Below are 26837 nucleotides of genomic sequence, written 5' to 3' on the forward strand. Positions count from 1 at the left end.
TGTTGTTTGTCATTTTATATGGTCCGAACGCACCAGTGCAGGTACTCCAGGTTCTTTAGGTAAATTTGCCTGTATTTGGGTTACACCAGGTACCATTCTTTGTGTCGGATCTTCTCTAGGTTTACTGTTTCTAGGAGTGTGTATTGTTTTGTTTAATATATTGAATGTTAGGTCTTGATTTGTATTTGTTTCTGGATAAGTGATTTATGACTGTTAAATAAATTTATGGATGTTTAAGTTTTCCCAAATGTCCATGCGGTTTCCCTTATTGACTTGTTTCATGAGTTTTATGTTCTCTGCTGGGGGGAAATTATGTTTGTTTTGTATGGCGTGTATTGCGATGTTTGATTTATATATTATTGATGTATTTTTTATGAATCCTTTATATATTTGTATAATGGGTTGCCTGCTACAGCGACCCTTGGTCTGTCTAAAAACCTCGCACCTGTCGGAATGCACAGAAAAACAGCCACCGTTTCTATATCGGAAACAGTGTTATTGAATTGCGTTGGAAAAGATTTGTTGAAACGAAGTAAAGTCCGTGGTTTTATTGTTACCCACGCATTATTAAGTTCAATATAATTTGCCTTGGGCCTGGAAAGTTAAATAATAGTTATATTGTGGTGACCCTTGCCTGCATCTTATTTTAGGTAGGCAATGGTGAAACCAGTAGTGTTCTATTGTGGGAACCAAATAAATTTTATTTCAGTTGTGCATTTGCGAGGAACCATCCATTATCAACGCCTTGTATTTTCCATTCATTTCACTCTGAATTAGAGAAGTTCCATATTATAGGAGCAGCAGTCTGATTTTTCCGGATCATCCACGAAAAACCCTAAAAAAAATTCCTTTCTCTACAAGTTGTTGGAATGATACACAATACACGAGTTAGCAATATATTTGAACAGTTCATTGTACATAAGTATCACTTTGGAAAGAATTGAATAATCTCGCTGAAGTTCATTTTCAGAGATTACAATCGAATACAAGTCTATAAAATATTATTCAGAGAAAACTGTTTCGGACAACTCGTAACAATTTTTCATGCATCTGCTTCATGAGATGACTCCCATTATTTATTTTGAAATTTTTGCCACAGATTTTGAATTCGACAAGCAGCACCAAATAACATGTTCAGCAATGTACAAAAAGTCGAGAAAGATAAGGATTTTCATAAGCGATTGTCCCGTAAAACTTCAATATATCATCTTTTCGAAGACTAGAAATAACGATTCGTTTCCTAATATGTAATTTTCGGAAATCAGTCTAATACAAGAAATCCAAAGCTCTCTGGTACAACTGTATTACCGTTAAAGTAAATCTACACAAATAAGAGGACCTGAAAAGCAGAGAAACTTATAAATTAGTGAATATACCAAAGCCTTGGATCATCTTGCTCTAAAGTCCAGAAATAACATTTTGTTCATCAAATGCAACTCTACTTCTTCCGAACTATTCTATACAACCTATTGACAAATAAAGAGCAAACTTGTATTACCTTTCGTGGACGTTGCATATAAGAAAACAATTAACAAAAATCACAGCAGCTAAAAAAACATTGTGCAGGAGCATCCACTGAAAAAAAAAAACAACGAATATACATATTTATATATACACTCCCATATTTCTGCTTGGTTTTCTGGGTTTCACGAACTAGACTCCAGAATTTAGCGATTTTCTTTTGTTATTGCTCCTCTCGAAGAAGATGAAGCATATTTTACTGAAGAAAGTCCATACTAAAGTTTTCTGTATCTTCAATAAACAGGCTTTACTGTAACTATAAAAAGTGACGCAGTAAGTCTGGAACAGGAGATGTGTTCATACTAAATGTGATAAGGAAATAAAGGACTTTGTGAATATTCTTCGAAGGATATTAATTGTGTAAGAGTAAATGTTTGATGTTCTCTGGGCTTTTAACCTTCCACAATTTGTAAAATGAATAAATCTAGCACAGAATTTGCTAAAATGTAATAACTGAAAAGTTTATTCTGAAAAAAAATCGGCTCAATATAAATCGCTGAAGAGGTCTAATAAGTCAGAACTTTTGGTCAGTCTTATAACGACCTCAATGTTCAGTTTATTCTGAAGAGAAAACGATGGTTATTCAGTAATAAATCGATGAACAGACGCCCCAGAAACCTCAGGTCAAGAGACCTGAAACAACCCAGAATTCCAGACGAGGCCTCAACTTTTCTCACGGAGGACAATGCCTTAAGAAATCCGAATCGAAATAAACGATAGTCACCGAAATATCGTCCCTGAACACCCGGACGACGTCTTCCGGTAGAGTGAGCAGCTGCGAAATTTTCAAGTGATCTAGACCAAATTCTGTACCACCCAGAGCATTGCGGATAATGTGAGTGGCTGCGTTTGAGTCCCTCGGCTTAGTTTTGAGGCCCTCCTTGCGCTGGAGCAGCATCTCGTTGATCTCGTTCAAGGTCATGTTCTTTCTAGGCAGCTTAAGCGGGTTCAGAGTCACTTTGCCTTTCATGTGTTCCCCTGAAAAATAAAAAAAAATTACCATAATGGGATCCCACACCTGACACCATATGCGCCAATATGTTAAAAGAGGCCGAACTCTATATTTCTGAATTGCATTGGTAAGAACGCTAGTAGAACTCTTGCGTATTCATTTAAAACAAACTTTTGAGGTTTCAAAACCACCCAAATTTAATTAAAACATCTCTATATACGAAAATTGGTTCAATTACGGACCTTGATAAGATAAATCATTGGAAAATCATATGAATTGTAACATAGATCGTTAGTGAAATATTCAGATAAAAAATTGTATTAATACACATACGATTATTATGAAACTGATTGATGATATCGCAATACCGAACCAAAAGTCAGTTGAATGTGTGATATCCAAAAAATTATTACCTCAATGTGACCCCACACCTGACACCATATACGAAAAAATATTAAAAAAGGTCGAACTCTATTTTTCTGAACTCCATTGGTAAGAACGCTAGTAGAACTCCTGCATATTCATTTAAAACAAACTTTTGAGGTTTCAAAACCACCCAAATTTAATTAAAACATCTCTATATACGAAAATTGGTTCAATTACGGACCTTGATAAGATAAATCATTGGAAAATCATATGAATTGTAACATAGACCGTTAGTGAAATATTTAGATAAAAATTGTATTAATACACATACGATTATTATAAAACTGATTAATGATATCGCAATACCGAACCAAAAGTCAGTTGAATGTGTGATATCCAAAAAATTATTATCTCAATGTGACCCCACACCTGACACCATATACGCAAAGATGTTAAAAGAGGCCAAACTCTATAATCAGAGGCTTTGGAGTCAACTTGATGTCATGAGCTGCATGAATGAATATTAAATTCTCTTTTTTACAATGCAACACAAGTCACCATTTCCTTCAAATTTAATATGGCGGCACTATGATGACATCTATGGAAATATCGTCATACAACTTGATGTGCTGTTCAACAGATGATGTTTGCTCTGTTGTGTGCGGTCATTATTTATTATAACTTTCACATAATGCATTATTCATCCTTTCGTTTTATTGACCTACTTACTATAAATGTAATGGCTATTCATCCTTTCGTTTTATTGATCTACTTACTATAAATGTAATGGCGTTACTTGAAGCTCTAAATAAATTATTTATTTGTATTGACCCACAATTCAAATAACTCATGCAAATAAAACATAGAAAATAGTTCTTCAAGTGCTCCAAGGAATCTGTGTTGTAACATGAATATACTTAAATACATATACATTAAATGGTTGATATACTACTCACCAACAAGACGGACCGCCTGCAAAGGTGTCATGATATCCCATAACCCGTCAGTCGCTAGGATCAAAAACTTATCCCTAGGCGTAAGCCGATGATGCTTCACTTCGGGCAAGGCTGTCAAATACGGAGGAGTGTGATAATTGGGCGGTATTACCTGCTCCCCAAAATGTTTGGCAATCAGATTTATCATTATTTCTTTTTTCCATTTGAACCTGAAATCTCCCATCGAGCGGAGAGGTGCCAACTGACCCAGCAGCCGGTCCATTTTGATGACCGATAGGCACTCGTTGTACGGATGTTCTTTTATGATCCTGTCAACCTCGGATTGGTTATAGCTGTTATGTTCGATGGTTAGTTTGTTAACTTGCCAGGAGTTTGTTTCTGAAAGCGTACCTACAAGCAGAACACAGTCATTGGTTATGGTAATTATGATATAAGAGGCACTGCTTTACAGTTATTGCATTCCTAATTGGAAAATATGTATCAGTGTATGAATTTTAACAATGGAAGGTGATATTGTGTGTTATAAACAATGTTTGTCATATGCTATGATTTTGAAATGTTTTAAAGTGTATTCTACTTTAGGTGACTGCTTACCTAGCACAGCACAGCAATCCCCTACGTTGGCAACATGCAGATCGGCCCCATCGATGTGAGCCACACATACCACTGCTCCTGACATCGCCACAGACATGGTTTTGAAATTAATCGGCTGTCCTTCTTTTGGCAACGCTTCATTCGACAAGTCTTCGTCCAACCTCAGGAAGGCCTTTTCCATCGCTTTGGGAACTTCGATATTTTTGTTATAACCTAGCTGAAATCACAGTAGAGGATTTTGTCTATTCGCAACAGTTACATTTGAATAATAATAATAGTTCATACGCCACATAAAGTTATAAATAACTATATAATATCCCCCAGTAGGATAGGTCAGGAATGAGAAGCTACAGAAAATCAATTTACGCTAATGTTGACGTTTCAACCCTTCATAGAGTTATCCTCAGTTCTTGTGTATTTGAAGTCGCCTATTTTCAGGTGTTCGAATGCTTTTTGTCCATATTCTCTCCGGACCTTTTTTTCGTATTACTTCTCGCAAGCAGCGCATCACTTCAAGATAATACCACAGTAAAAATCAACCAGTAAGTCCACTCCCACTACTTTCATTCATAAACTCACAAAGTTCTCGATGACCTCGAAATGAAGTGCGGAGCCAATTTCGTTCTTTTAGCATAGGCGTGCGCTCATATATAATAATGTCTTTTTTACATCTCCCATTTTCTAATCACTTAATAATAAAACAAACAACAATAACCAACTACAAAAACTAAAAACAATAATAACAACAACGAATAAGCTAAACACAATATCAATTTCCGACCGTTTATTATAACTAATCCGATGCCAGTGGTTCCGTTGAATCCTTCGATACTACAGCACTGAACGCGTTGGATAAGAATCTCATCTTAAGAGCGGTTGAAGGTCCCCGGCAACTCGGGGGGATCACGTGGTGAGACAGCCTACTGTTTGTATTATTCTACTGTGATAATTCTCCTTATTGGTCGTACGACCATGTGGCAAGAACTACCAATGCACTATGTCACGGTAATAAAGAAAACAGTGAGCAAAACCTTGACATTTGTTCGAACTTGGCATACTTTTTTTGGTCTTGGCCCTTGCATTGGAACGATTGGACTTTGGTTGGGACGACCGGACTTTGGTCAAAATTCAGCAATTTTGGAACGAATTTCGCTGCCACACGCTTCATGACCAAAATTTCCAAAAAAACTGCATGGCCTGAGCAAGCCGACATCCTCAGCAACTTCTCTAATGGCGATTCGACAATTTTTCTTCTTCCTATTACGAGGTATAGTGTCTACGGCCTCGTCGCTGGGAGTAACGTTGCTTACTACTGTTACAGACTTTCGTCTGTTTAGCAGACTTCCTTTGGTCATCGAGATTTGCACTTTGGCTCGTGCTTCCTCTCTCCTCTTTATAGTTTCAGCCTGTTCTTTCTCCTGTCTAGCTTTCACATCCTCTAGTAGTTGGTTTAGAGCTTGAATATCTAGTTTTCCTCTTCTGGCTCCGGAGTCCTCTAGTTGAGGATGTATTTGTTGGGTGGAAGGCTTTTCTCCTATTGGAGTTGAATTTGATTCTAATGGTTTCAGTCTCCTTGGTATTCATAGACTGTGTGGCCTTGTTACCAAGTATTATAGTTTCTGGTTGAACGTTTTCTTGGGCAGTGGGTATAGGTAGCTCTTGCATGTCCACATTTTGGGTGTAGCTGTCAGCAGTGTCTTCGCGGCACCCTTTGAAAGTGTGGCTCGTCCCCACTATGTGGCTTCGAGTCGACAATCTCTAACTTCAACCCCTGGTCCTGTTCCAGAATGGGCGTCTCAGCTAGTTTCTAGAGCTGTTTCTGCACATCTTGCGTTTTTCCTAGTTGCTCATTGAGCCTGATTTTTTAGGTTTTCTGTGTTGGAATTGTTGAAGAGATTGATGGGGGTGTTTACGGGTTCTGAAATACTGGAAGTATTTTTGAGCACTTTTATGTCCATCACTATCAAACTAAACATGCTAAACAGCTGACACTGTGAACATATGTTCAAGACGAGTTTACCAACATAAAAAAATCGCTATTCGAATGTAAATACCCCGCGAAATTTGAACATTCACCTCATTTTTCGAACAGACCTCGATATCGGCACTTACCTCCGAAAGTTCCTTGAGAAACTGCGTCAAACTGGCTTCGTAGATATCTCTAACGTCATCTACGAACTGTACTTTGTCGTTGTGGGGCCGCACAAGTTCGGAACGGACGGGTAGAGACAAAGACTTGACGTAGTTCGTTAGGACGTCGTGAGGTAGCAGGCAAGCGGTTATATAGTGGAAGAGACGTTTCGCGATGACTTGTGCGCTTGCGGCGCCGCTGTGGCCGTCGAAAACCCCCGCAAGAAACCCTGCAGAAAGTGTCAAAATGTAAGAATTTATCGACTGTCCGCAGAAAGTTTGTCCTAACCTTTGGTGAGCAGGCAAGTGGCCTCGGATCTGGTGTCTTCCATGGGATTGTTCGAAGCCAGTTGGTTCGAATCGTAAGATTTGACCGAACCTTCGTTGAATTCGTGCGTATTTTCATTGGCGCGGAGAATGACATCTACCTGCAACAAATAATGTTTCTAGAAACATGTGGATTCGTTTTCTGATGGCCAAACCGACGACGACGAATATAAACTTGACAAACAAACTTTGGTATTTACGCAGTGATTTTTATGAAGTACTTGATAAAGATAACAGTAATCGCTTTTATTTCTCAAATAAATTGTACACTTCATATTTAATTTCTCTAACCTGGTTTTTGCATGAACATTTTCCAGGAGGCTACAGGCAAACCTAAATACTGAATAACAGCAACAGTACGCCATTCAGTATCGAAGCGCAACATCCTGACAATTCTGGCGTAAGCCTTGGACGCCTTAGGCTCTGTTGGGCAGAGAGCCACCCGTCACCATCAGCGGGAGCATCTACCATATCCTATAGTAGGGTTATGTGGTGACGTTTTCATTTGCGGATATCCTGGAGCTCAACAATGAAGTCTCCCCCTGCTTTTCCCCCTACCCTTCCTATACCTATCCTATTCCCCCTCCACCTATTCCCGTATGTGATGTGTATAGAGAAATAGGTAATAAAGGAATGTTGATGTACACTTCATATTTGTGACCATAAACTCAAGATAAAATGGCGGAGTTCGTTTCATTTGGAGACAGGACCTCCACTGAAATGTTTTTCCACTTGGTTTTTCAGTTTGTCTTCAATCGAGGACCGCCTGCCCGGTACTGACGTTACCCAACGGGCTGAAACAGCTGTCTACCGGTGGCTTTCAAATTGAAATGAATTCGTGAATGATCGGAATAGTACTCCTCTATTTGTAAATTCATTTTCATGAAACTATTTTCCAGCAGCTTGATTGCATTACCCTTTCTTGATTATTTGGTCTGGCGTAGTCCTTCATGGATGGTACCACATGCTGAAGTGTCATTCCGGTTGTACATTCGTTCGTCTTCGACATTATCACGACGTGTCGGCAATATTTAACTTGCCATATTCATGTGCTCTGCTTTGCAGCTGAACTTGAAACTGAAGTCGTCTGATTGCCATCTTGATTTCATTCAGGATGGAGTCTAGCTCCCCTATCCATTAAGCGTGCTGTTCGTCAGAGGGACAAACGAGGCACCACTCACTGTGGCTTGTGTGACGGCAAAAAAAGTCCTCGAACTTCCATACCTCCCATCACGGTGCACCTCTAGCTAGCTAGCTAGCTGTGTAGAGCTCTACACATCTTATGCGAATGCGAATCTATCCCTTCGTTGCATAATCTGCAGCTGAGGTCTCCGTTGTACAGCCCCATTTTATTCAGGTGCCCAGTACTTTGTGTGCTTCTTATTGACCCATGTCCTAATCTGGTTTCGAACCAATGATTTCGGTACCCCCAGAGATGGTTCAGGACCAATTCAATGATTTCCAACACGGTTTTCTCAAAGGAAAAAATACAGAAACATCATTGTTTGATTTCATAGATGAAATTCATTCTTTACTAGAACAAGACTCTATGGGTTGTGGTGTTTTTCTGGACCTGAGTAAAGCTTTTGACTGTGTGGATCATTCTGTTTTATTACAAAAGTTGTGTCATCATGGTATTAGGGGTAAAGCTTTAGATCTCATTATATCGTGTCTTAGCAACAGAAAACAAAAAGATTGCATTAAACATCAAACAGAAGTTTTTTACTCTGACATAGCTGATATTCGTAAAGGTGTCCCACAAGGAAGTGTGCTAGGTCCTTTGTTGTTTATCATTTATATAAACGATTTTTCGGAAATTTAAAAAAATACCAGTACCAAACTTGTCAGTTATGCTGATGATTCCAATCTTGTTATACCTCTTGACTGCCATATGAATTTGGAAAGTGATGTATTAACACATTATAATGTTCACCTAAACTCATCTGGTCTTCTTAATGTTTCATTTGTGAAATTGCTATGTCTGTATTTTTTATATTTTATGTCATGTATTGCATTTTGTATTTTTTATGTTTTATGACATTCATTTGATTTTTTACAAGACTTTGTCAATAAGATTCTAATCTTCCGACAATAAAGCATATTGATTGATTGATCGTTTTTAGATACTGCCAAACATTCGACAGTTGTGTAGCATTTCCCTGAATAACACAAGTAGTTTCAAAAATGTAATTCAATTCTGTATGCTACAATTCAAATAATTTTTTACTGAATTGAGTTTAGGTGTGGCATCGCATGTTTTCCTATAAATATTCTTATACCCTCAGTCACTAAATTTGTATTTATATTTTGTAATCACAATTCATAATGATTCTTGGGATAAGACAATTTGAACATGGGACAAAAAACTTTCTGTATATGCTTTTGAACATCAATTTATTTGTATCTCTGATCTGTGAAACTAGTCTGAAGCATCATCAAGATTTTATTCAGATACTGAAAAACATGCAGAGGTCTGAACCGATAAAAAACAAAGCTTCTGAAAGTTTATTGAAATACAAGCATAATATATATAAATATATAATCGACAGATAATTTAAGCAAAAATATAACAGGAAAATTGATACAATGCATAAATGATCATGAAAATTGAATACACAAAGCATCCATCCGGTATTAGCTTCGCTCCATAGCTTTTCTTCTATTCTATTTCAAGTTCTCACACTGGATCTAAATAGAAATACAGCTGGTACACGGCAATATCAAATTGACGATTCGATCCAGCACAATTCTCAGAGGAGCAGTGATAACTCCCTCCAACTTGATATACAACGAAGATATAATGGCAGACAACAAAAACTTGACCTTTCCGTTGAGCCAGTTCGTTAAGCTTGACACTAGACCCCTATCAGAAGCCCCAGGAAATAGTCTTGGTGTCAATTTATCCCAATCCAAATCTTCCAAAGCAAGAGACTCCACCTGGAAAGATCTCGCCTCAGAGGGATCAGTATCTACATTGGTACTATTACTATTCTCATCATTTGCTTCCGCAGTATCATTTCCACCACTACCGTCGACCAATCGGTCGAACCATTTGTCCAAACTGTCGTGCAGGACCTGGAAGAAATTTGCCGTAGGTGTTGCTATACGGTTGACAACATTTCGGATCACGAGGATGATCGGATTGTCGCTGCTTTCGGTATTGACGAGACTTCGCAAGGTATCGGTTATGTTGACCAAAATATAGTCCACGCTCTGTACTATTGGCCCGAAAGCGTTCCGCACGAACGATCTGAAGGATGATAATAACAGATTTCTTAGGAAACCGACATCTCTCTTCCTCCTGGAGAGGACAGCTGTACCGTTATTAGCGTCAGTATCATCGATGGCAGTACTGTTGTTGACGGTACTGTCGCTGGAGGTGGTACTCTCAATAGTAGTAACCGCGATGATGTTTTTGATCAGATCCAAGCTGATTTCCTTGTCGAGGCTGATGTTGAGGTTGACCAAGGTCGATTCCAGCGCTGTATTCACAGACGTCGTGATGAAAGTTTTCATAAACGCGTTGTTGGCGAACTGCTGATTGATTATAGTACTCGCGAAAGATTCGATAGCTTTGATGACGGCAGTAGTTTCGGTGTAAACCGCCGTGGTTCCAACGGTAAGCACTTTGTAGCCTACTAGCTTGTTGAACCATTCCACGAAAGCTGTTATTCTATCAGTGGCTTTGTTGTAATTTTCGTTTAGGGTGTCGAGTCTTCCTTCTTGGGTTTTGACGACGACGTTGAGGAGTACGTCCAGAAGGTCTCGAGGAGCAGCTCTTTCGGTTCGGAGAAGTCTGGCTTGTTCTGCGGGAAGGTCCAGGGTAGCGGACGATGCGGTCCAGCTGAGGCTGAGGAGGAAGACCTAGAAATCGGATCTAGTTTGATAATGAAGGTTAGTTTTAACGGTAAGGCTTCCAGTTTTTGTGTGCTTTTATTATCTGAACTGCAAGGGCGCATGTTTTGCCACAATGAACCAGTGCCAAAAAAAGGAAGTGCTGAAGTTTCTGAACTTTGTTTTGTGGAGCGACGTGGAGAATATTTCTGCAGATTGAACAGCAGATCTTTTAATTGTGGAAATGGGAATTATAATCTGTTCAGAAATGAGAGAGACTACAGCAGTATATCTGTATAAATATTTTAGTGTCATAGGCGTACTACATTCAAATTATTTACTCTCAATGAATTGAATAAACGAATGTATACGACGAAAATTCAATATTTATTCTTGAGAAATATCATTCATAACAAACAAAATAACAAATCTACTATGACAAATGTTAAAATATGTCCAGTAGTAACCAAGACATTCTCCAACAAATAGGTATTTAGTTGAAGGGGATTGAAAAAACATTGTTTTCTTGAAGGCGGTATAAATAGATATTCCTTTGAATTATACTGTCAACCGACACATCGCACCCATCAAAAAGACCGACTTGGCTTTTCAGCGGGGTTATTCGTGATATTCTTCAGTTTACTTCGAGAGCGCGTTGAATAAACAGCTATACAACATGGAAGCTAGTTGTTTGGGAATCGTGAAGCGTCCGAAATTGTCACCATTGAATATAAATGAAAAAACAATTGTTATGAATGTATATACTTCTTTAAGAATACAATATCCGCCCGAATTCTCAAGGAACTCGAGGAAAACAACAACTTTTTCGAGCCGAAAATATCCACTGGTAGAAAGGGGTTGGTTATCGATGAAGAAGTGAAGAATTCTGTTAGGAGAACAGTACACTCTTTTTACATAAAAAACGAAATACCTACATTAAATAAAGTTTTGTCAGTTATAAGTGAAATGTCCAAATAAGGGAGTCGTCGAGATTTATACCAAGTAGTTGGACAGCTTTTCCTTCTGCAATTGAATCATTCTTGGTTTTTTCCATCAATTGGTGGATATAACGAAGTCTATTTCTTGTCCGCCGAGGTCGCCGGATCTAACATCATGGGATTTTTATTTTTGGGAAATGATAAAGTCGGTGGCTTATCGTATTTCCGCTACCACACGGAATAATAATCTGGGAGGCATTTCAAATAATTATGTAAGTATGTCCTTTCATTTGAGCCGCATAAGAACAAACTTCTTGAAGAGGTATGAAAAATGTATCGAATATGATGAACTACATTTCGAGCAGGTGTTCTAAGTTTGGTTTTTACGAATCCAGTGTGACAGAAGAGATTTTCACTTGACGAAATATTTCTCTGTAATTTTATGCGAATCAGCTAATCATTTCATAAATATTCGAAACAATGGAACTAAATTCTTAGCCAAACAGATCAACCGACGTAGTTGAAGCTTAGATTATTTTTTAGAATTACCTCACGTAATGAAATAATATTTGTTCTAGATATATTTTATTGTTTCCTCAAAATGATGATTCGTCAGAATCCATGATTCTGAAGTTATATGGAGCATAAAGTTACCAATCTTGGCTCTAAAATTTTCAATATTGTTCATTAGCACAACCCTTTCCAAGTAACAATGTACTTCCCCTTCGATAAAGATGATGAGAATCCCACCCCCATAAAAGGACTAAAAAAAAGTTTAGTGTTACTAGAATAACCAAGAACCCAACATATAAATTTGAAAAACTCCCCTTAGGATGTTTTTGCAGCAAGGGAGATGGAAATTGAACTTGTGTGTCAGCTGCAAAAACAGTTTAATACTTGATGAATAGGCTGAAGTTAGAAAAACTACAAAACGTAATGTTCTAACTTTACATGTTCCATGGTTGTTGGTGACATAAGTTGGTAACACTGTTGAATATATATTTTAGTTAGGTTTGGAACAGGTTCTTAACCTTGTGGATGTCGACAAGTAAGCATTTCACAAGCAAATAAACCGGAATGAAGGATTTCTGAGTTTAATTTGCATGATACGACAGTAAGCTACCCCATTCTTTGTATAAAATGGTCAAAGTTCCATTACACAAAGAGACTACAGAAAAAATACCGATTTTACTCCTATATCTTCGCCTGAAAACGTATAAGAATACAAGATAATGACCATGCATTAAATCAAAACAACCAAAAAAGTTTCCTTCAATGCCAATGACGATACTTTCCATTAAGAGCAACTGAGATTGAAGACAGAAGTACCCCAGGGTAGTATTCTTCAACCAATTTCCTTCTTAATCTTTATTAAAGACGTCGCACCAAAATTCTTAATCTGACAATTCCGTTTTCTGCCGCGATAAGTTTGTTGGAGGTTAAAACGGACACCAATATGTCTTGGCACAGTATTCTGGATATTTTAGCATCAAAGATGATTATCAGAGTGGTCGACCTACAGTAATCCAGGACGACGATTTGAGGACTCTCTATTACGTCTAAGAGTTTCTAAAGTAAGAATGTCGAAGGTACTGAACAGCCTAGAGTAATCTAAGTTCAAACCGCCCCGTGGTAAGAAAGACATTATTTTACAGTTCTTCAAAAGTAGCTTGTGCACATTGAAGCGCGCAGACCAGACTACAGACGTTTATTCCAGTTCAGAGCGAACAAAAGAATGTTTTGGTGCTTTCCAAACGGCAGGAGAAAGATCTGAACATATTCTTTGAAAAGCATACAATTTCAGTGATAATGTTCTTACAAGCTTCAGAAATCAGGATACCAATAAATTTATCCGATAGTTTTGAAATTGCGGACTTGAGAGCCCACATCCCTCTCTAATTTTCAGGATTTTGTCTAGGTCTGGATTTATATATTAGTTAGCTTGTGGTCGAAGCAAACCCCCCCCCCCCGGCTATCTTCAAAATATATCTCTAACTTCCATCGTCATATACCTCTGGACTAACTATTTTATCTTTACCAAAAGATATATGTACGGCAATCCTGAATGGTAGAAAAATATCTACAAACTGAAGTAAAATTGTATTTTAAGACAGTGCTTTTTTCTTAATACAATAACTATTCTGTTCTTAACTATTCTTGGTGATTGATCTAGTTTGGATCAGTGGAAGGTCAAATCTAGCAGCCATCTCACAGGAAAAGCACCGATAATCTGATGATGAAATACACAGTTAACCAAATCACTCGCGAAACTGTCAGAAAACGCCGAGAAAACGATACCAGGGAGTCGTATATTGAAGACATAGCATGTGAAACCACTGTCTCAAATTTGATTCCTTTTATGTCTTCAACAATGAAAGGCAAAAAAGAATCAACCGATTCGTCCAACTCCTGGGTGCTGAGCAAAGAAGTAATAGTGTGTGGGTGTTCTACATCAGCTTCTTCATCACAATCTTCTTCATACACAGTTTCATCTAGAATCTTCTCAGTAGGTTGAATTTCCTCTTCTAGATTGCCTGCATGATCTTTCATGGATTGAGGCGCATTTATGTTCATTCCCTCATCAGATTCAGCTTCCACATTAGGTTTTTTGTTCAGATGTTGTAGGACTTGTACCAAACCACCAAAGTTGAGCTTCGCTGCATTATCAGATAATTTCTGCTCGTTCAGTGACTGCGCAAAGGGCTGAAATCTATTCCTTGCTTCGTCAAATTGTTCCTTTAAATTTGGACTTTTGAGGATACTGTTCGAAAATACTCCCAAGACTCGCCTTCGTTCTCTCGGGGATCTTTTCAAGATTGTATGATCGTTTTCAGGACGATTCGTAATGTCACCTCTTACCGTTTCATGGACGATGCAAAACACCTAAAAATAGGTCCAAGACTGAACGAATTCAAGATGAACTAACAGGGCTTCCATGGCGGCATGTCTCAGTTCGAATGAACGGAGTCATATTATGAAATTTATACAGACCCGTGGTACGCCCACAATAATAAGATGGAAAATCAAATTATCGAGGCGTAATAAAACTAACTCAAAAACTAAACTCTAAAATCAAAATTAGTCAGCCGGTAGAGGGTTGGTGGGTAAAATAAATTATTTGACACTGAAGATAACAAAAAAAAACAATATTTATTAACTTCCCTCTTTGGGTAAGTACCTACCCTTTTCACGAAACAATGTTACCCTGGATAGACTTTCCGAAAGTTAGGGCCGTCGGTGTATCGGAGCGTATTCTTCAACTCTATAAATCCACGGTCGATCAGCTGATCGATTTTTATATTCTCAAACTGAAACTGTCAAATGTCTGAATAAGTACAATATGGTGCATGTGTAACTGCAATTATAAATGCAATATATATCAATAAATAGATGTTTCAAATAATACAAGAATGATATTATTTACGAATGTTTTCCCCGTTAGTATATATATACTATTGGTTCACAGACGTCTTGGTAAGTAGCTAGTTTTGATTCAAAATAATAAAGATGTCAGTTCAATGCATAAGGTTAACTAATATTTACTATGTTCTAGGTGCTAACTACAAAATACCACTACTTGCTCTTACGAGTTCATGGAGTATTCCATGAACCTTCCATGGAGGGTGGTCTCGGAGAGTTTCGTCAGGAAACGTTTAAGGTTAGTTGAAAACCAAAATCCACATTGGATGGTTGAAATATCAATCCTATGACAATTTTCTTGATGGTTTAACAACTACTTTTTATTTTTCAGACTCAGAAAATCCTCTACAACTTGAGAAAATCAAAACCACATGTTCCACTTTGATAAGCCCACAATAAAAAAGGAAACAAATAGATTCTGGAGGTCAAACTAGGAATGTTAGTGACATTTCATCAAAGTTGAGAATACTGAAGATGAATGACATTCTTTCTGTCAAATTTTGAATATTTAGCAGGGTTGGATCTTTTAGATAACCTATATGAAAATGGAAAGTTAAGGAATGGTGATAAAACAGATAATGTTCTTATTCTTTTCGGAAATTCACAATGAACTAAACTGGTATCTTGAATGAGAAAGCATTCAAAGTAGGTAAAGTACTTCTTGTGCTGATTGAACATTTAAAAATATGATTTTATTTCAGATATTTTTCTGCTGTGCAAGATCACCGAGTGACTTCAAGTTATTCATCCTGAACGATTTAATACATTTTATAATGTTTTGGCTTACGAGAGCGCTATTAAAGTTATGATTCAACTAGGAGGTATGAGTATAATTGAACCCGTAACACCTGATTCAGGTAAACTACCCAAAGTATCATACTTAGAGAATCTGAAGCCGCCTCTGATCGATATGTTAGCCAGCGAACAAACACATGACATCACCGCAAAAGGAATGCAGTCGGAAACCGTCGATTAAACTCTAGTTGAGTGCCGAAACGACTATTGAATTCTAGAACGATCGTTACCGATATATAAGGCCGGCTTCTTGTCCCAAGAGGTCAGTTGAGTTCAGTAAGTGAATCGAGCGGTAAAACAAGGAATTCAAATAGTGGAAATAAATTAAGCGTTAGTTGCTAAGTGTTGTAAATACATCAGTTTGTGATAGTGAAATATTGTTGGAAATGAATTTGTTACAACACATTCTAGAATGATTAATTCTGCTATTTCCAACTGAAGGACGAATTCTTTACGCAAGATGAGGATGTTTGGACCCATCAACATAACATCGAGTGGTCCCAAGCTGAGATCATCCACAGGGAGGAACACTGGTTTAAGAAGAAGTTCAAAGAAGCTGCATATGAGTTGTCCAACGACGCATTCAGCCAAGCTAGCGTAGAGATAGGCAACATATGGATATTTTTTTGGAAATACATGGAATGTGAAGGATGATAGAATGACTTTATACAGCTTATTTTAAACCTCATCATCAAATTGGGATTAAATCTTATGGATCATCTTATAAAATAAAGCCTTTCAGAGTTGAGTACCGTAAATTAATCAATATTTATGAAAAAAAAATACTGATGCATGTATTCAAGAATTATTCACCTTGTAATGTCATATTTTCTATATACAATGTCCACATAAACAAAATCGAGTCTATACAGAGGCTTCATGAAATGTATTACTCACAAGCTAGAAGGAGTTTACCCTGAACAAGGCATCGACAACAGAATACTACTGAATAAATTTAATCTATTATCTCTTCAATACCGAAGAACCTACTACTCTATAATTTTCATTTATAAACTAGTGAATAATCTGATTGACTGTCCCGAACTACTCTCCCACTTCAACTTTCATGTTCCACGAATCAATTCTAGAAATGAACTGACTTTTTATCTACCAAATTCTAGAACAAACATATTACTCAAGTCACCAGTTGTTGCAATGAGCAAACTTTACAATCAACTCTGTGAAAATCTCGACATCTATTATGAACCTATTGGTCAAGTTAAGAACCACGTTAAGAAACTTTTACACTCTAGTCAAAATACATGAGCCCAAATTGAAAGTTATTCTACCATGTGAGATTATTACTACTACTGTATTACTGCTGAATTATGTTTTTTTTTGTAATACACCTGAACTATGTTTTTACTTGTTAGCTCTATATCTGACTTATGGTTTTTTTCAATTACTCTCCTATCTAATTTTTTGCTCAACTCTCCTAAATGTTTACCTTATTTGTCGATAAATTAGTATTGTATGTATGTATGTATGTATGTATGTATATGTGTATGTATGTGTATTGTGTGTATATAGGCAAATATTAACTGTAACATGCTTGTTAATAGTATTAATATGTCTTGTTATTGGGATTTATTCCTGTTTAGACATTAAACAATTTTTGGTTTTGTTTTAATATTCCTAATCCCCTCTTTCCTGGACTCAAACGATAATTTCCCAGACAAACAGGACTATTACATAAAATTCATTAGAATTACTAATTCACAGGTAAAAAATAAGGGATTTCCCTCAAATAATGTTTGGGAAATCCCTTCCAAAATCTAAGACACATTCAATAATCTAATTAACTGAAGGACGACAGTTTTGGACACGGCACACAATCGACTGGAAGCCCTGAATGGAACTTAAAAACAAAAGATCTACTCACAGTCAAAATCAAGTAAGACACCTTCATTTTGAAGGTTTTCCACACAAAATGACACCACACAATATTCATCCCGCATCAAATAATATTTAAAACAATGCCCGTGATCCATCTTCAAACAATCTTATCTGTTAAGGTTTCTTTAACACGAGTTACTCTCATATAATCTGTGTAGACTTTGCAAATACCCTAGTACCGTGAAATGTGCTTTGAATTTTCATAGTCTACAAGATAAGCAAATAATTTTGGCAAATGTAACAATGATATCAGTAACGGCAATGGTGAAGGTGACTGGAATTTCTGCGGAACCTCCTTGACATCCTTCAGTGTAAAAGGAAAACAGGTTGATTCCTAATTCATTGAAAAATCAACATCAAAATCGCTCACGAACAGAATCATGTACAATTATTTGAACACCAGTTCAACTTCCCTCATTTTAAATAATAACAAAAATAATAAAAAGTATATCCAAGTAAACTATGTCAAATGTTGACTTTGGTGTTGATTCTGCAAACTCCTTATCATAAAGCTGTTTTTCTCATGTTCAATTCCATAAACTATAACCAACGATTTGCACTGCACAAACTTTATTTTCAAAAATATATCAAGATACATTTCGCCATCACACTAAATTTTTCGTAGTTAAAGTTAATTCTTTACTTTAATTTTTATATACCCAACATAATCATAAGTGGGAGATACCTACTTAGGTTCTTTTTTGATCATAATTACCTAAAGTATCTACTCAACTTTTATATACACTGAGGATACACTAAAAACACACTTTTATCTATTTTCCACTATATTTCTTTATTGTTAATGGCACTTTCAACTCCCTTAAAAATATCTGCCCCAGCTGTCGTGCCGTGAATACTATCAATATCAAGAAGTTCTTCATACACTTCATAGCTTTTATCTACTCCGCGAATAAAAACCAACACCTGAGCAGTATCTGACACATCCGTTGACTCATCCAATGCTAGAGAAAACCACTCATGATGTCCATTTCTGTGAGACAGTTGAGATGATATATTTTCTGCGATGTCTTGCACCCTCCGAGCCACGGTGTTTGCTGACAAACTAACACTTTTAAATAAATTTACCTCTTCGGGGCATATTTCTTGGGCTACTGCAATCAAGCATTCTTTTATCATTTCTCCATCGGCGAATGGTTTGCCACGTTTTCCGATTTCAAGAGCCACACGAAAGCTGGCGCGAGTTGCAGACTCTTGTTCAGTATTCGCTTTGGTAAACAAAGATTGCTGCGATTTGAGTCCGCGTTTCAAAGCTTCAAATTTTTCCTTCCGCAAACTTCCTGTATACTTGGAGTAACTTTGAATATGTTTCGATTCATAGTGTCATTTAATGTTATAGTCTTTGAGAACATCTACGGTTTCATTACACATTAAACATAGCGCCTTATTACTGGACTCAATCACAAAATACTGAAAGTTCCATTTTTATTGGAACGTTCTGCATTCACTGTCGATTTTTTACTTCTTTTCCATACTAACAAATCACACATAAAAACAATAAATCAAATCAAAATACTTTTATTGACGGGCGTTACTTTATTTCACAATAGACAGTTTCGCTTCTTTCGCTTTTTCTACGCAGACTAACTCGCAGTTGCGCCGCTAGCTTTTTTATATGCAATTATTACTGCCATCTCGAGGTCATCGGAATACACTAGCTAGTACCAGAACTTTCTCGAACCGACGCAGTAATTCCAAATATTTAATTACGCCTAATGCCACCTAGCGGGTAGCTGAAAAAGATAGTACATAGTACCACTACTCGCCACTAGATGTCGTTAAGTGTCACAATACACAATAATAATTGAAATGCATAAAAAGCGTAAGTTTGTTTAGGTTACGCACTTTGCGACTATCCTAGTCGAGAAATATAGTTAAGGGCAGAAATTGGCCCTTGGAACAAACTGAAAAAATCATTATGGCCCGAAGGCTTCAAAGTTTGGAGACCCCTGACCTAGAGCATATTATATAAATTCTACATCAATAATAATACGTCTAGAAAGACTAGGATAACATCAGTTTCTAAGAAAACAAGTTCAGTAATAGTGATCTATTCAAATTCAGTTGGTCATTCATAAAACTGTTTGAATTTTTAAGTTTAATTGCCATTGCTTCCAAATGGTTTAGCTTTGAACCTTCATTTTCTATGTGTAAAACATCGAAATATCCGTTAAAGATACGGTTTTCTTTCAAAAGATGATTTAAATACGTTGAACTTGTTTTCTTATTCACATAGCTCATATGATGGTCCTGGATGCGATTCCTAAATGTTCTACCAGTTTGACTAATATATACCTCAGGACAAGTTTCACAATTTAATTTATATACTCCTGATTTCTCGAATTTGGATGTTTGTTTTGTCTATGTTATTTTTAACTATCTTTCCCAAAATATTACCTGTTCTATGTAAAAGTTGTAATAGTAAACATTCTCCCAATATGGAGATTTATTCTTGGCAAAATATTTCTCTCTAATTTCTATTGGTTTTGAAATATTATCATCAAACCATGGTTTCAAGTCAATTCACAAACCTGATTTGTTTTTCAAACATTAACCTTTGAAAAACTTCTTCAGTTTTATCATAAACGCTATCAGCATCTAACGTATTTGATTGTAAACATTCTTCATAGGGATTCACGAGGCCCTTTTTACAGTTTTCTTCTTTGAACCCAACTGAAATTTATGAATTTTTTTATTCACACTCGCTTCAATTTCCAATATTTGCATTTTACGGTCACTCAGAGCATAATTGATTATTGACAGTTTAGATCTTGAAGAATTGGTTACTATAAGGACAACTAATGTACTAATTCTTTCAACTACGAAAAGAGTTGTTACTTTCAGATTGTGTATGAAAGTTACTGCTTTGCCTGATCTACACATTGAATCTGTATATTTCAGAACAACTAATAATTGCATTGCATTCATTTATAAATAATTCTTAGTCAGCACGGAACCTATTAAAAAAAATTGGGGTCTACAAGCTCAAGTGCGAAGACTGCAATGCCTTATATATAGGCCAGACCGGCCGTAGTTTCAACCAGAGATTCTAGGGACATTTGAGAAGTTACAAATTGAATAAACTAGATTCTAACTACACCAATCATCTTATAGGAAACACTCACAATTTCACCCCTCAATACGTCTGTCTACCTAACAATGCAACCTCTATTACTTAAGGAGACATCGCATCCTAGGTTAGTTTATCACTCGCTCCGAAGACGACACAGTGTGTGGAAACAGCTGTTAGCATTAAATGTTAGTGTTGTCCAATTGAAATGAAATCGCCATATTGAAAGCTGAAATTGTAGAACAAGACCTACACATCTTTGTATAGAGTAAATTTTTGGAAATCGATCGCTTCCCTCCTTTCTTTGAAAGATTCGCATTGTATGAAGAAGGAGAAATAGAAAGCCAAAACGTTTTGTTTCCAAAACCATACCTCTTTCAATTAATCATCATAGAGTCATCAGACTTACTTGATTTCGGGATGAATTAAACTAGCAGTACTTGGAAATTACTACTAAAAGTAGAATAACAAGTAATTAAAATTGTGAAAGAGTACGAAATAGGTTTGTTGAATAGCAAATATTGTGAGGGGGGGGGGGATTTCATCAGATTATAAGTATATATTTAGGTATAACAAGGCCAATCATATCACATGCAATTCAACAAAATCTCTTTTATTTGTTTTCACAGATAAAGTGGTAAGTTTGATTCATGATTTACCAAAGAGCGGACTAGTATAGCCACGAATACTCGAAAAACATGTCAGCATTTTTGAAAACACTACAGATACTATTCGTAAGTACTCAGAAACATTTCAAATGAGTAGATAAATGATAGGAGAGAAAAAAAAGAGCACAAATATTTAAGTAATCCTTTTCAAACAACACCATTTTGAGCAATAACCAATAGATAAAGACCCCTAATTTTCCTTTGATGACAATTATTGTCACAATAATAATATTTAGTGACCTCTGTGATGATTGTTGGATACTGAAGTATTTATAAAAAACATGTAATTGAAATAGACTTGTAAACATTTTAATGTGGCTTTGATATACCAGTAAACTCAAAAATCTTAGCTAGTAATTGCAATATATTACTAAAGATCTTAAATTATAAACATCAATAATGAATGTTTCAATGTAAACTCCACCATCATCAGAAAATCAATTAATCAATGAATTTTTTGGTGTTCCTGTTTATAACAAACAAGAAAAACATTCAAGGGCTACTCGCTTGTCTCTATGATATTTATTATTCAAGAAAGTGTTGCAGTAGTGCATTATTTTCATAAGAATCACATTAAAATCAAGACGAAGAAGAAGAACTTAATTTCCAGATAGGCAAGCTTAATGTAAACATAATTAATTTACTCTATCTACACATAATACATAAAAATGAAAATAAATTATTCTATTTTTAACGAAATAACAGAAAGTCACAAAAAATATATCGCACATATTCTATGTAGGATACACTATTACATATTCATTCAGAACAAAGTCTTAGTTAATGTATGATATTCAATCATGAATACGACATGTTACATTTAGAAGAGAAGAGTTTGAAACTCAATCTTCTAGAATGTTCAGAAATCAGTAGATTCAGGAATTCGGGTGATTTACTGAATGATGAATTAGAATTGAATAACTGCCCGTTACTAAATATTTTTTTCAAATATGGAAACTGGGACATAGGCACAGGTAATTTAATCCATTACAAACTTAGGTAAAAATCACGTACTTGAAATGTAGGTACTTCAAATTGTAAAATTCGCTATATAAAGCATTGAATAAGTAGAATATAGTTAGTAGAGACACGCCTGAAGAAGTCATTGTATGGCGAAACACGTGTTGCTTTTTGTAAAATTTTTTAGTGACAATCTCACAATAAAGTGTTTTTTGAGGGCGCTTTAAGGGTGTTGCTCATTTTCACTTTCTAAATTATCACTGTCAGACATATTTTACTGTCAATTATTTAAAAAAATTATTTATTAAGGAAAGCACAGGTTATGTATACTGTAGTGAACACAACTGTAAACACTTTAAGTATCCGAGCTCGGTGTGGCGGGAGAGTAGTGCAAACCAGTGGGAAGAGAATCGCACAGTCGGTTGCGCATGGCGACCCGTCGCCACGTCAGCAACCGGTTTCACGTGCGGCTTTAGATGTTGTAATAATAATAATAATAATAATCTTTCTTTCTTTGGTTGAAAAGTACAGTTGACAGAAATCAATGCACAATAAACAAAGAACATGTCAATTATAAAAGTAAATGTAAAAACATATAAATGTAAATAACTACACATAACTATTTTATAAAAGTCAGTCCAAATAATATGTAACCATATCATAAGTCAGTCAAAATAATATAAACACAATAACACAAACAGTGATAAACATCCATAAGTAATAAAAGTAACACATAAATATAAAAATATAAATGTAACTAGTTATAGACTATAAAAAAGCCAATAAAATATAATCAACACACAATTTCTCAAGTATTGAAAGTAAACACTTTAACCAAATGTGCTAAAGTTCAAGATCTCAGGTTAGTTGATTGGTTAATTCTTGAATGGTGTAACAAGTCCTTTGAAGTAGCATTTTTTTCAGCTGACTTTTGAACACATCAATATTTGGGGAATTCTTAAGAGCTATTGGAAGCATATTGTATAATATACACCCACTGTCCTCTACGCTTTTTTCATACAAAGAAGTTCTATGAGCGTTTGGTACGATTAGATCTTTCGAACGAATATTGTGTTTATGATTTGGAAGAGAGGACTGAAAATTGGATTTATTTTTGAAAACATATGCACTAGCCTCTAGTATGTAGGTGCTGGCAACTGTAAGAATTTTTAGCTGTTTAAAAGCATCTCAACACGAATCACGATACCCTAGCTTAGCTATTATTCTAACTGCATATTTCTGGAGGAGAAATATCCTTTCAACAGAAGCACTCATACCCCAGTTGATAATGCCATATCGAAGGTGTGAATGGAAGTTAGCATGGTACAATGTTAAGAGTACCTATACTAGAGCTGCAGTGATTTGACATGAATCTAATAGAATAGCAGCTTTTCTTCAGTTTATTACATAAGGTATCAATATGTTGATTCCATATTAATTTTTTATCTAGAACAATTCCTAGCATATTTACAGTTTCTGCAGGACTAATTGATTTTTCACTATTTTCATATAGTATCACATTCAAATCCCTTTGACCACGTCTGCTTAACAATATGGTGTTAGTTTTAGATTTGTTGAGTTTCAAATTGTTCTTTTCAGCCCACAATATTATTTTATCGTATATATTATGGAGTGCCTCCATGTTGTCTTCAACAAAAATATTTGTATCGTCAGCATAACTTGTAACGAATACCAAGTTTGCTTTACTGATGAACGTAATTAGATCATTAGCAAATAGCAAGAAAAAAGGTGCCTAAATTCGAACCCTGGGGAACTCCCTGCTTTATATCACAATCATTGCTTGTACATTGACCAATTCTCACTTTTTGCCTCCTACCTATAAGATAAGATCTCACCAAATCATATGGTATCCCTCTTACACCTGATCTATAAAGCTTAGATAGTAACAGTTCATGGTCCACACAATCAAAAGCACGCGAGAAATCTATAAAAAGGTCCATGACACATTTTTTCCTGCCGAGAGCATCAACAATTCTCGACTGAAATTCACATAGGGATGACTCTGTACTCTTGGATTTAGTGAAACCATGCTGTGAGGATGACAATAGTTTGTTTTGTTAGTAAAACATAGTCAACTGTTGTTTTAGATTCAACTCGAATGGCTTGGAGAGACTTGACAGTAGGCTTATTGCTCTATGATTGTCTAGGTCATTCACATCACCTTTTTTAAATAATGGGCATACTGTTGCAAGCTTCAAATTTGTTGGAAAAATTCCATTTACAGAAGACAGATTTATTAAATATGCCAGGGGATGACATAGTTCAAAACAGCAACTTTTCAGCAAGAAGCATTGGAATTTTTCAGTTGAGAAATGAGCTCCAAGACATCACTCTCACAAACTGAAGATAACTTTGACATATTTTGTGTAAGGAAATTTAGATCATAGAACCTGTTTTCAATCAACGGTTTAGTGAAATTCTCATTGAACATATTAGCTAGTTCTTTTTCTCCAATGGCATCATCCTTAAGTTTAACAGTAATTGCACTATTTTGTTTAGGTTTTTTGAATTTGATTAATGATCTGCCAAGTAGTTTTAGATTTGTTTTCAGAATTTGATAACCATGATACTCTTTTCTTGCACAACTTAATTTTTCTCTGTAAAGTTTACTGTAATATTTACTTATTTCTTTGTAGTTGTCATCCTGCTTAGCAATTGAGGTTTTTTACATAAAAAACAAACATTCAAACATTGAACTAACTAATTTTTCTGCATTTCCATGCGACACAAACTCAAAACAGTTTTTCTTGCAGATACTACTGGCAATCACCAGAAAGATGGCTGCAGCATCTGAATCTACACACCTCCTGAAAAGAGAATCACGTGCTGTGGCGAGGCTATTCACACCGGCCGTCAATTCTGCTCTGTCGGTCTCGAATACAGTTTTAACAATGATATGCAGCAGTGTAAGAAACTTAACCTCACTCATTGAGGTTCTGATTCGTACGATTATAATTTCTCTGGTGAATGTAGTCAATGCACTGTCGTCAACGTTGGGAACGATCTTTCCGCAAATTATTGCGCCAGTAGCGGTGGTGCAAAATGTATTGACTTTCGCGAATCAGACATTGTCGAATGCGACTAATCTGGCGGCTACTTTTGGGTGCACTGTTACCAGTGGAATTGGTTCTGTTATCAATACTGTGGGAAGTATCATTATAAGTATTCCATGAGAAAATATATTTTTAAGCCTCACATTTTGAATTTTTTCTTGATATCTTGAAACAAACTCAATTTATTGAATGTTGCCCATTGTAATTTATTTATTTCGAAATATTCATCTCTCCCAACTACCTACACCATAAGTTCTGGTAAATGTCTGCCAGAAAACAACAATTTCCCCGGCTAATACCAGGCTGGATATTGAATTGTATCCGACAGACATTCATGTTTAACTGTATACATGTATTGATTCATGAGGGGAAGTGAAAAAACTCCGCCGCCAACAGTACATGAAACACAAAAATAGAAAAATAAAAAAGGAAGTTGTATGTATTATTTTGGAACAGTGATGTTACAGTTCTCGTATTCTAAACATATGTGAAGATCTTCCTGATGTTTCAGTGTCACTTTGAAATTATTTCTCTAATAATATTCAGGTCATTGATTTATAACAGTTGTTTGAATATTTGAAGCCACTATTCAAGTTGTTTATAAAACCGAGAAACAACAAAGGACCCAGGTGTGAACCTTGCGGAACACCAGATAGAATCTGTTTATGTTCAACTATGATAAAAAAGACAAGACAGTAGCCATCCGTACTGGTTACTCTGTATATCAATCACAGCATATTTTGAAATGAGCAAGTTGTGATCGACTTTGTCAAAAGCGTACAAGTTTACAAGCAGAAGTACAAGTTTGAAAACTTACCTCTTGTGGCGATAACTTAGCAGCCCTGGTCTCTTTCCTAGTTTGAAAATAATCAGTAGAATGAAACCTCCTGCAATCACAGCTAAAGGGGCCTATCTCTTTGGTATCTCTTTTCATTACCGAAAACATTTTTTTACGAAAAGGCATGTAAGTAGAAAAATAAAGTCCTGGAGATGAGGTAACATATTTACTAGTTTTCATAAGCTGACGAGTCTTGTAGCAGATAACCATCCTCCAAAGACTACGAGCACGCGAATAAAATTAAACAAAATGAAATGAAAAGTTAGAAAAATACGTTGACCGAACACATTTATGTTAGATTCCACATTTTATTTGTATTGTACTATTTTTGTCCTTTAATGACTTTTACCATGAAATAACTTAATGTCGATATAGGTTAACGGGTCTTCATCTTCTATCTTCTCTTCCGTTCACATTATTCTACTTCGGATTATTGGCCGCTGCTTTTATAATAGTCGAGTCATAGGAATGTCTCGCGGC

The 26837-nt window shown here is 36.1% G+C and overlaps 2 protein-coding genes and 2 long non-coding RNA genes across 5 annotated transcripts; 2 read left to right on the forward strand and 2 right to left on the reverse strand.

Annotated features, from left to right (window-relative positions):
• The first annotated feature begins 230 nt into the window (after positions 1-230).
• On the forward strand, positions 231-1771 carry LOC141482873 (uncharacterized). The gene is made up of 2 exons (XR_012465771.1): positions 231-650; positions 710-1771. It is a non-coding gene; the product is annotated as an uncharacterized lncRNA (long non-coding RNA).
• Positions 883-26756, reverse strand: Pdp (pyruvate dehydrogenase [acetyl-transferring]-phosphatase 1-like protein, mitochondrial). The gene is made up of 6 exons (XM_074176765.1): positions 26337-26756; positions 6809-6947; positions 6502-6749; positions 4390-4606; positions 3796-4185; positions 883-2499 (listed from the first exon to the last, which is right to left on the reverse strand). The coding sequence occupies exons 1-6, from the start codon at positions 26565-26567 to the stop codon at positions 2195-2197; spliced, it is 1530 nt and encodes a 509-aa protein (XP_074032866.1). The 5' UTR covers positions 26568-26756; the 3' UTR covers positions 883-2194.
• On the reverse strand, positions 9224-17873 carry LOC111504916 (uncharacterized). The gene is made up of 2 exons (XM_074176766.1): positions 17716-17873; positions 9224-10710 (listed from the first exon to the last, which is right to left on the reverse strand). Exons 1-2 carry the CDS (start codon positions 17782-17784, stop codon positions 9535-9537), a joined length of 1245 nt encoding a protein of 414 aa, XP_074032867.1. The 5' UTR covers positions 17785-17873; the 3' UTR covers positions 9224-9534.
• On the forward strand, positions 15400-16578 carry LOC141482872 (uncharacterized). Of its 2 annotated transcripts, none has more exons than XR_012465770.1 (2): positions 15400-15687; positions 15740-16578. It is a non-coding gene; the product is annotated as an uncharacterized lncRNA (long non-coding RNA). The 2 variants fall into 2 exon arrangements; XR_012465769.1 differs by having other exon boundaries at positions 15400-15683.
• Positions 26757-26837: the final 81 nt, after the last annotated feature.

Source organism: Leptinotarsa decemlineata, unplaced genomic scaffold (assembly GCF_025532065.1).
Source record: "Leptinotarsa decemlineata unplaced genomic scaffold, Ldec_3_MD MMD2_tig00002082_RagTag_RagTag, whole genome shotgun sequence".
NCBI classification, from domain to species: domain Eukaryota; kingdom Metazoa; phylum Arthropoda; class Insecta; order Coleoptera; family Chrysomelidae; genus Leptinotarsa; species Leptinotarsa decemlineata.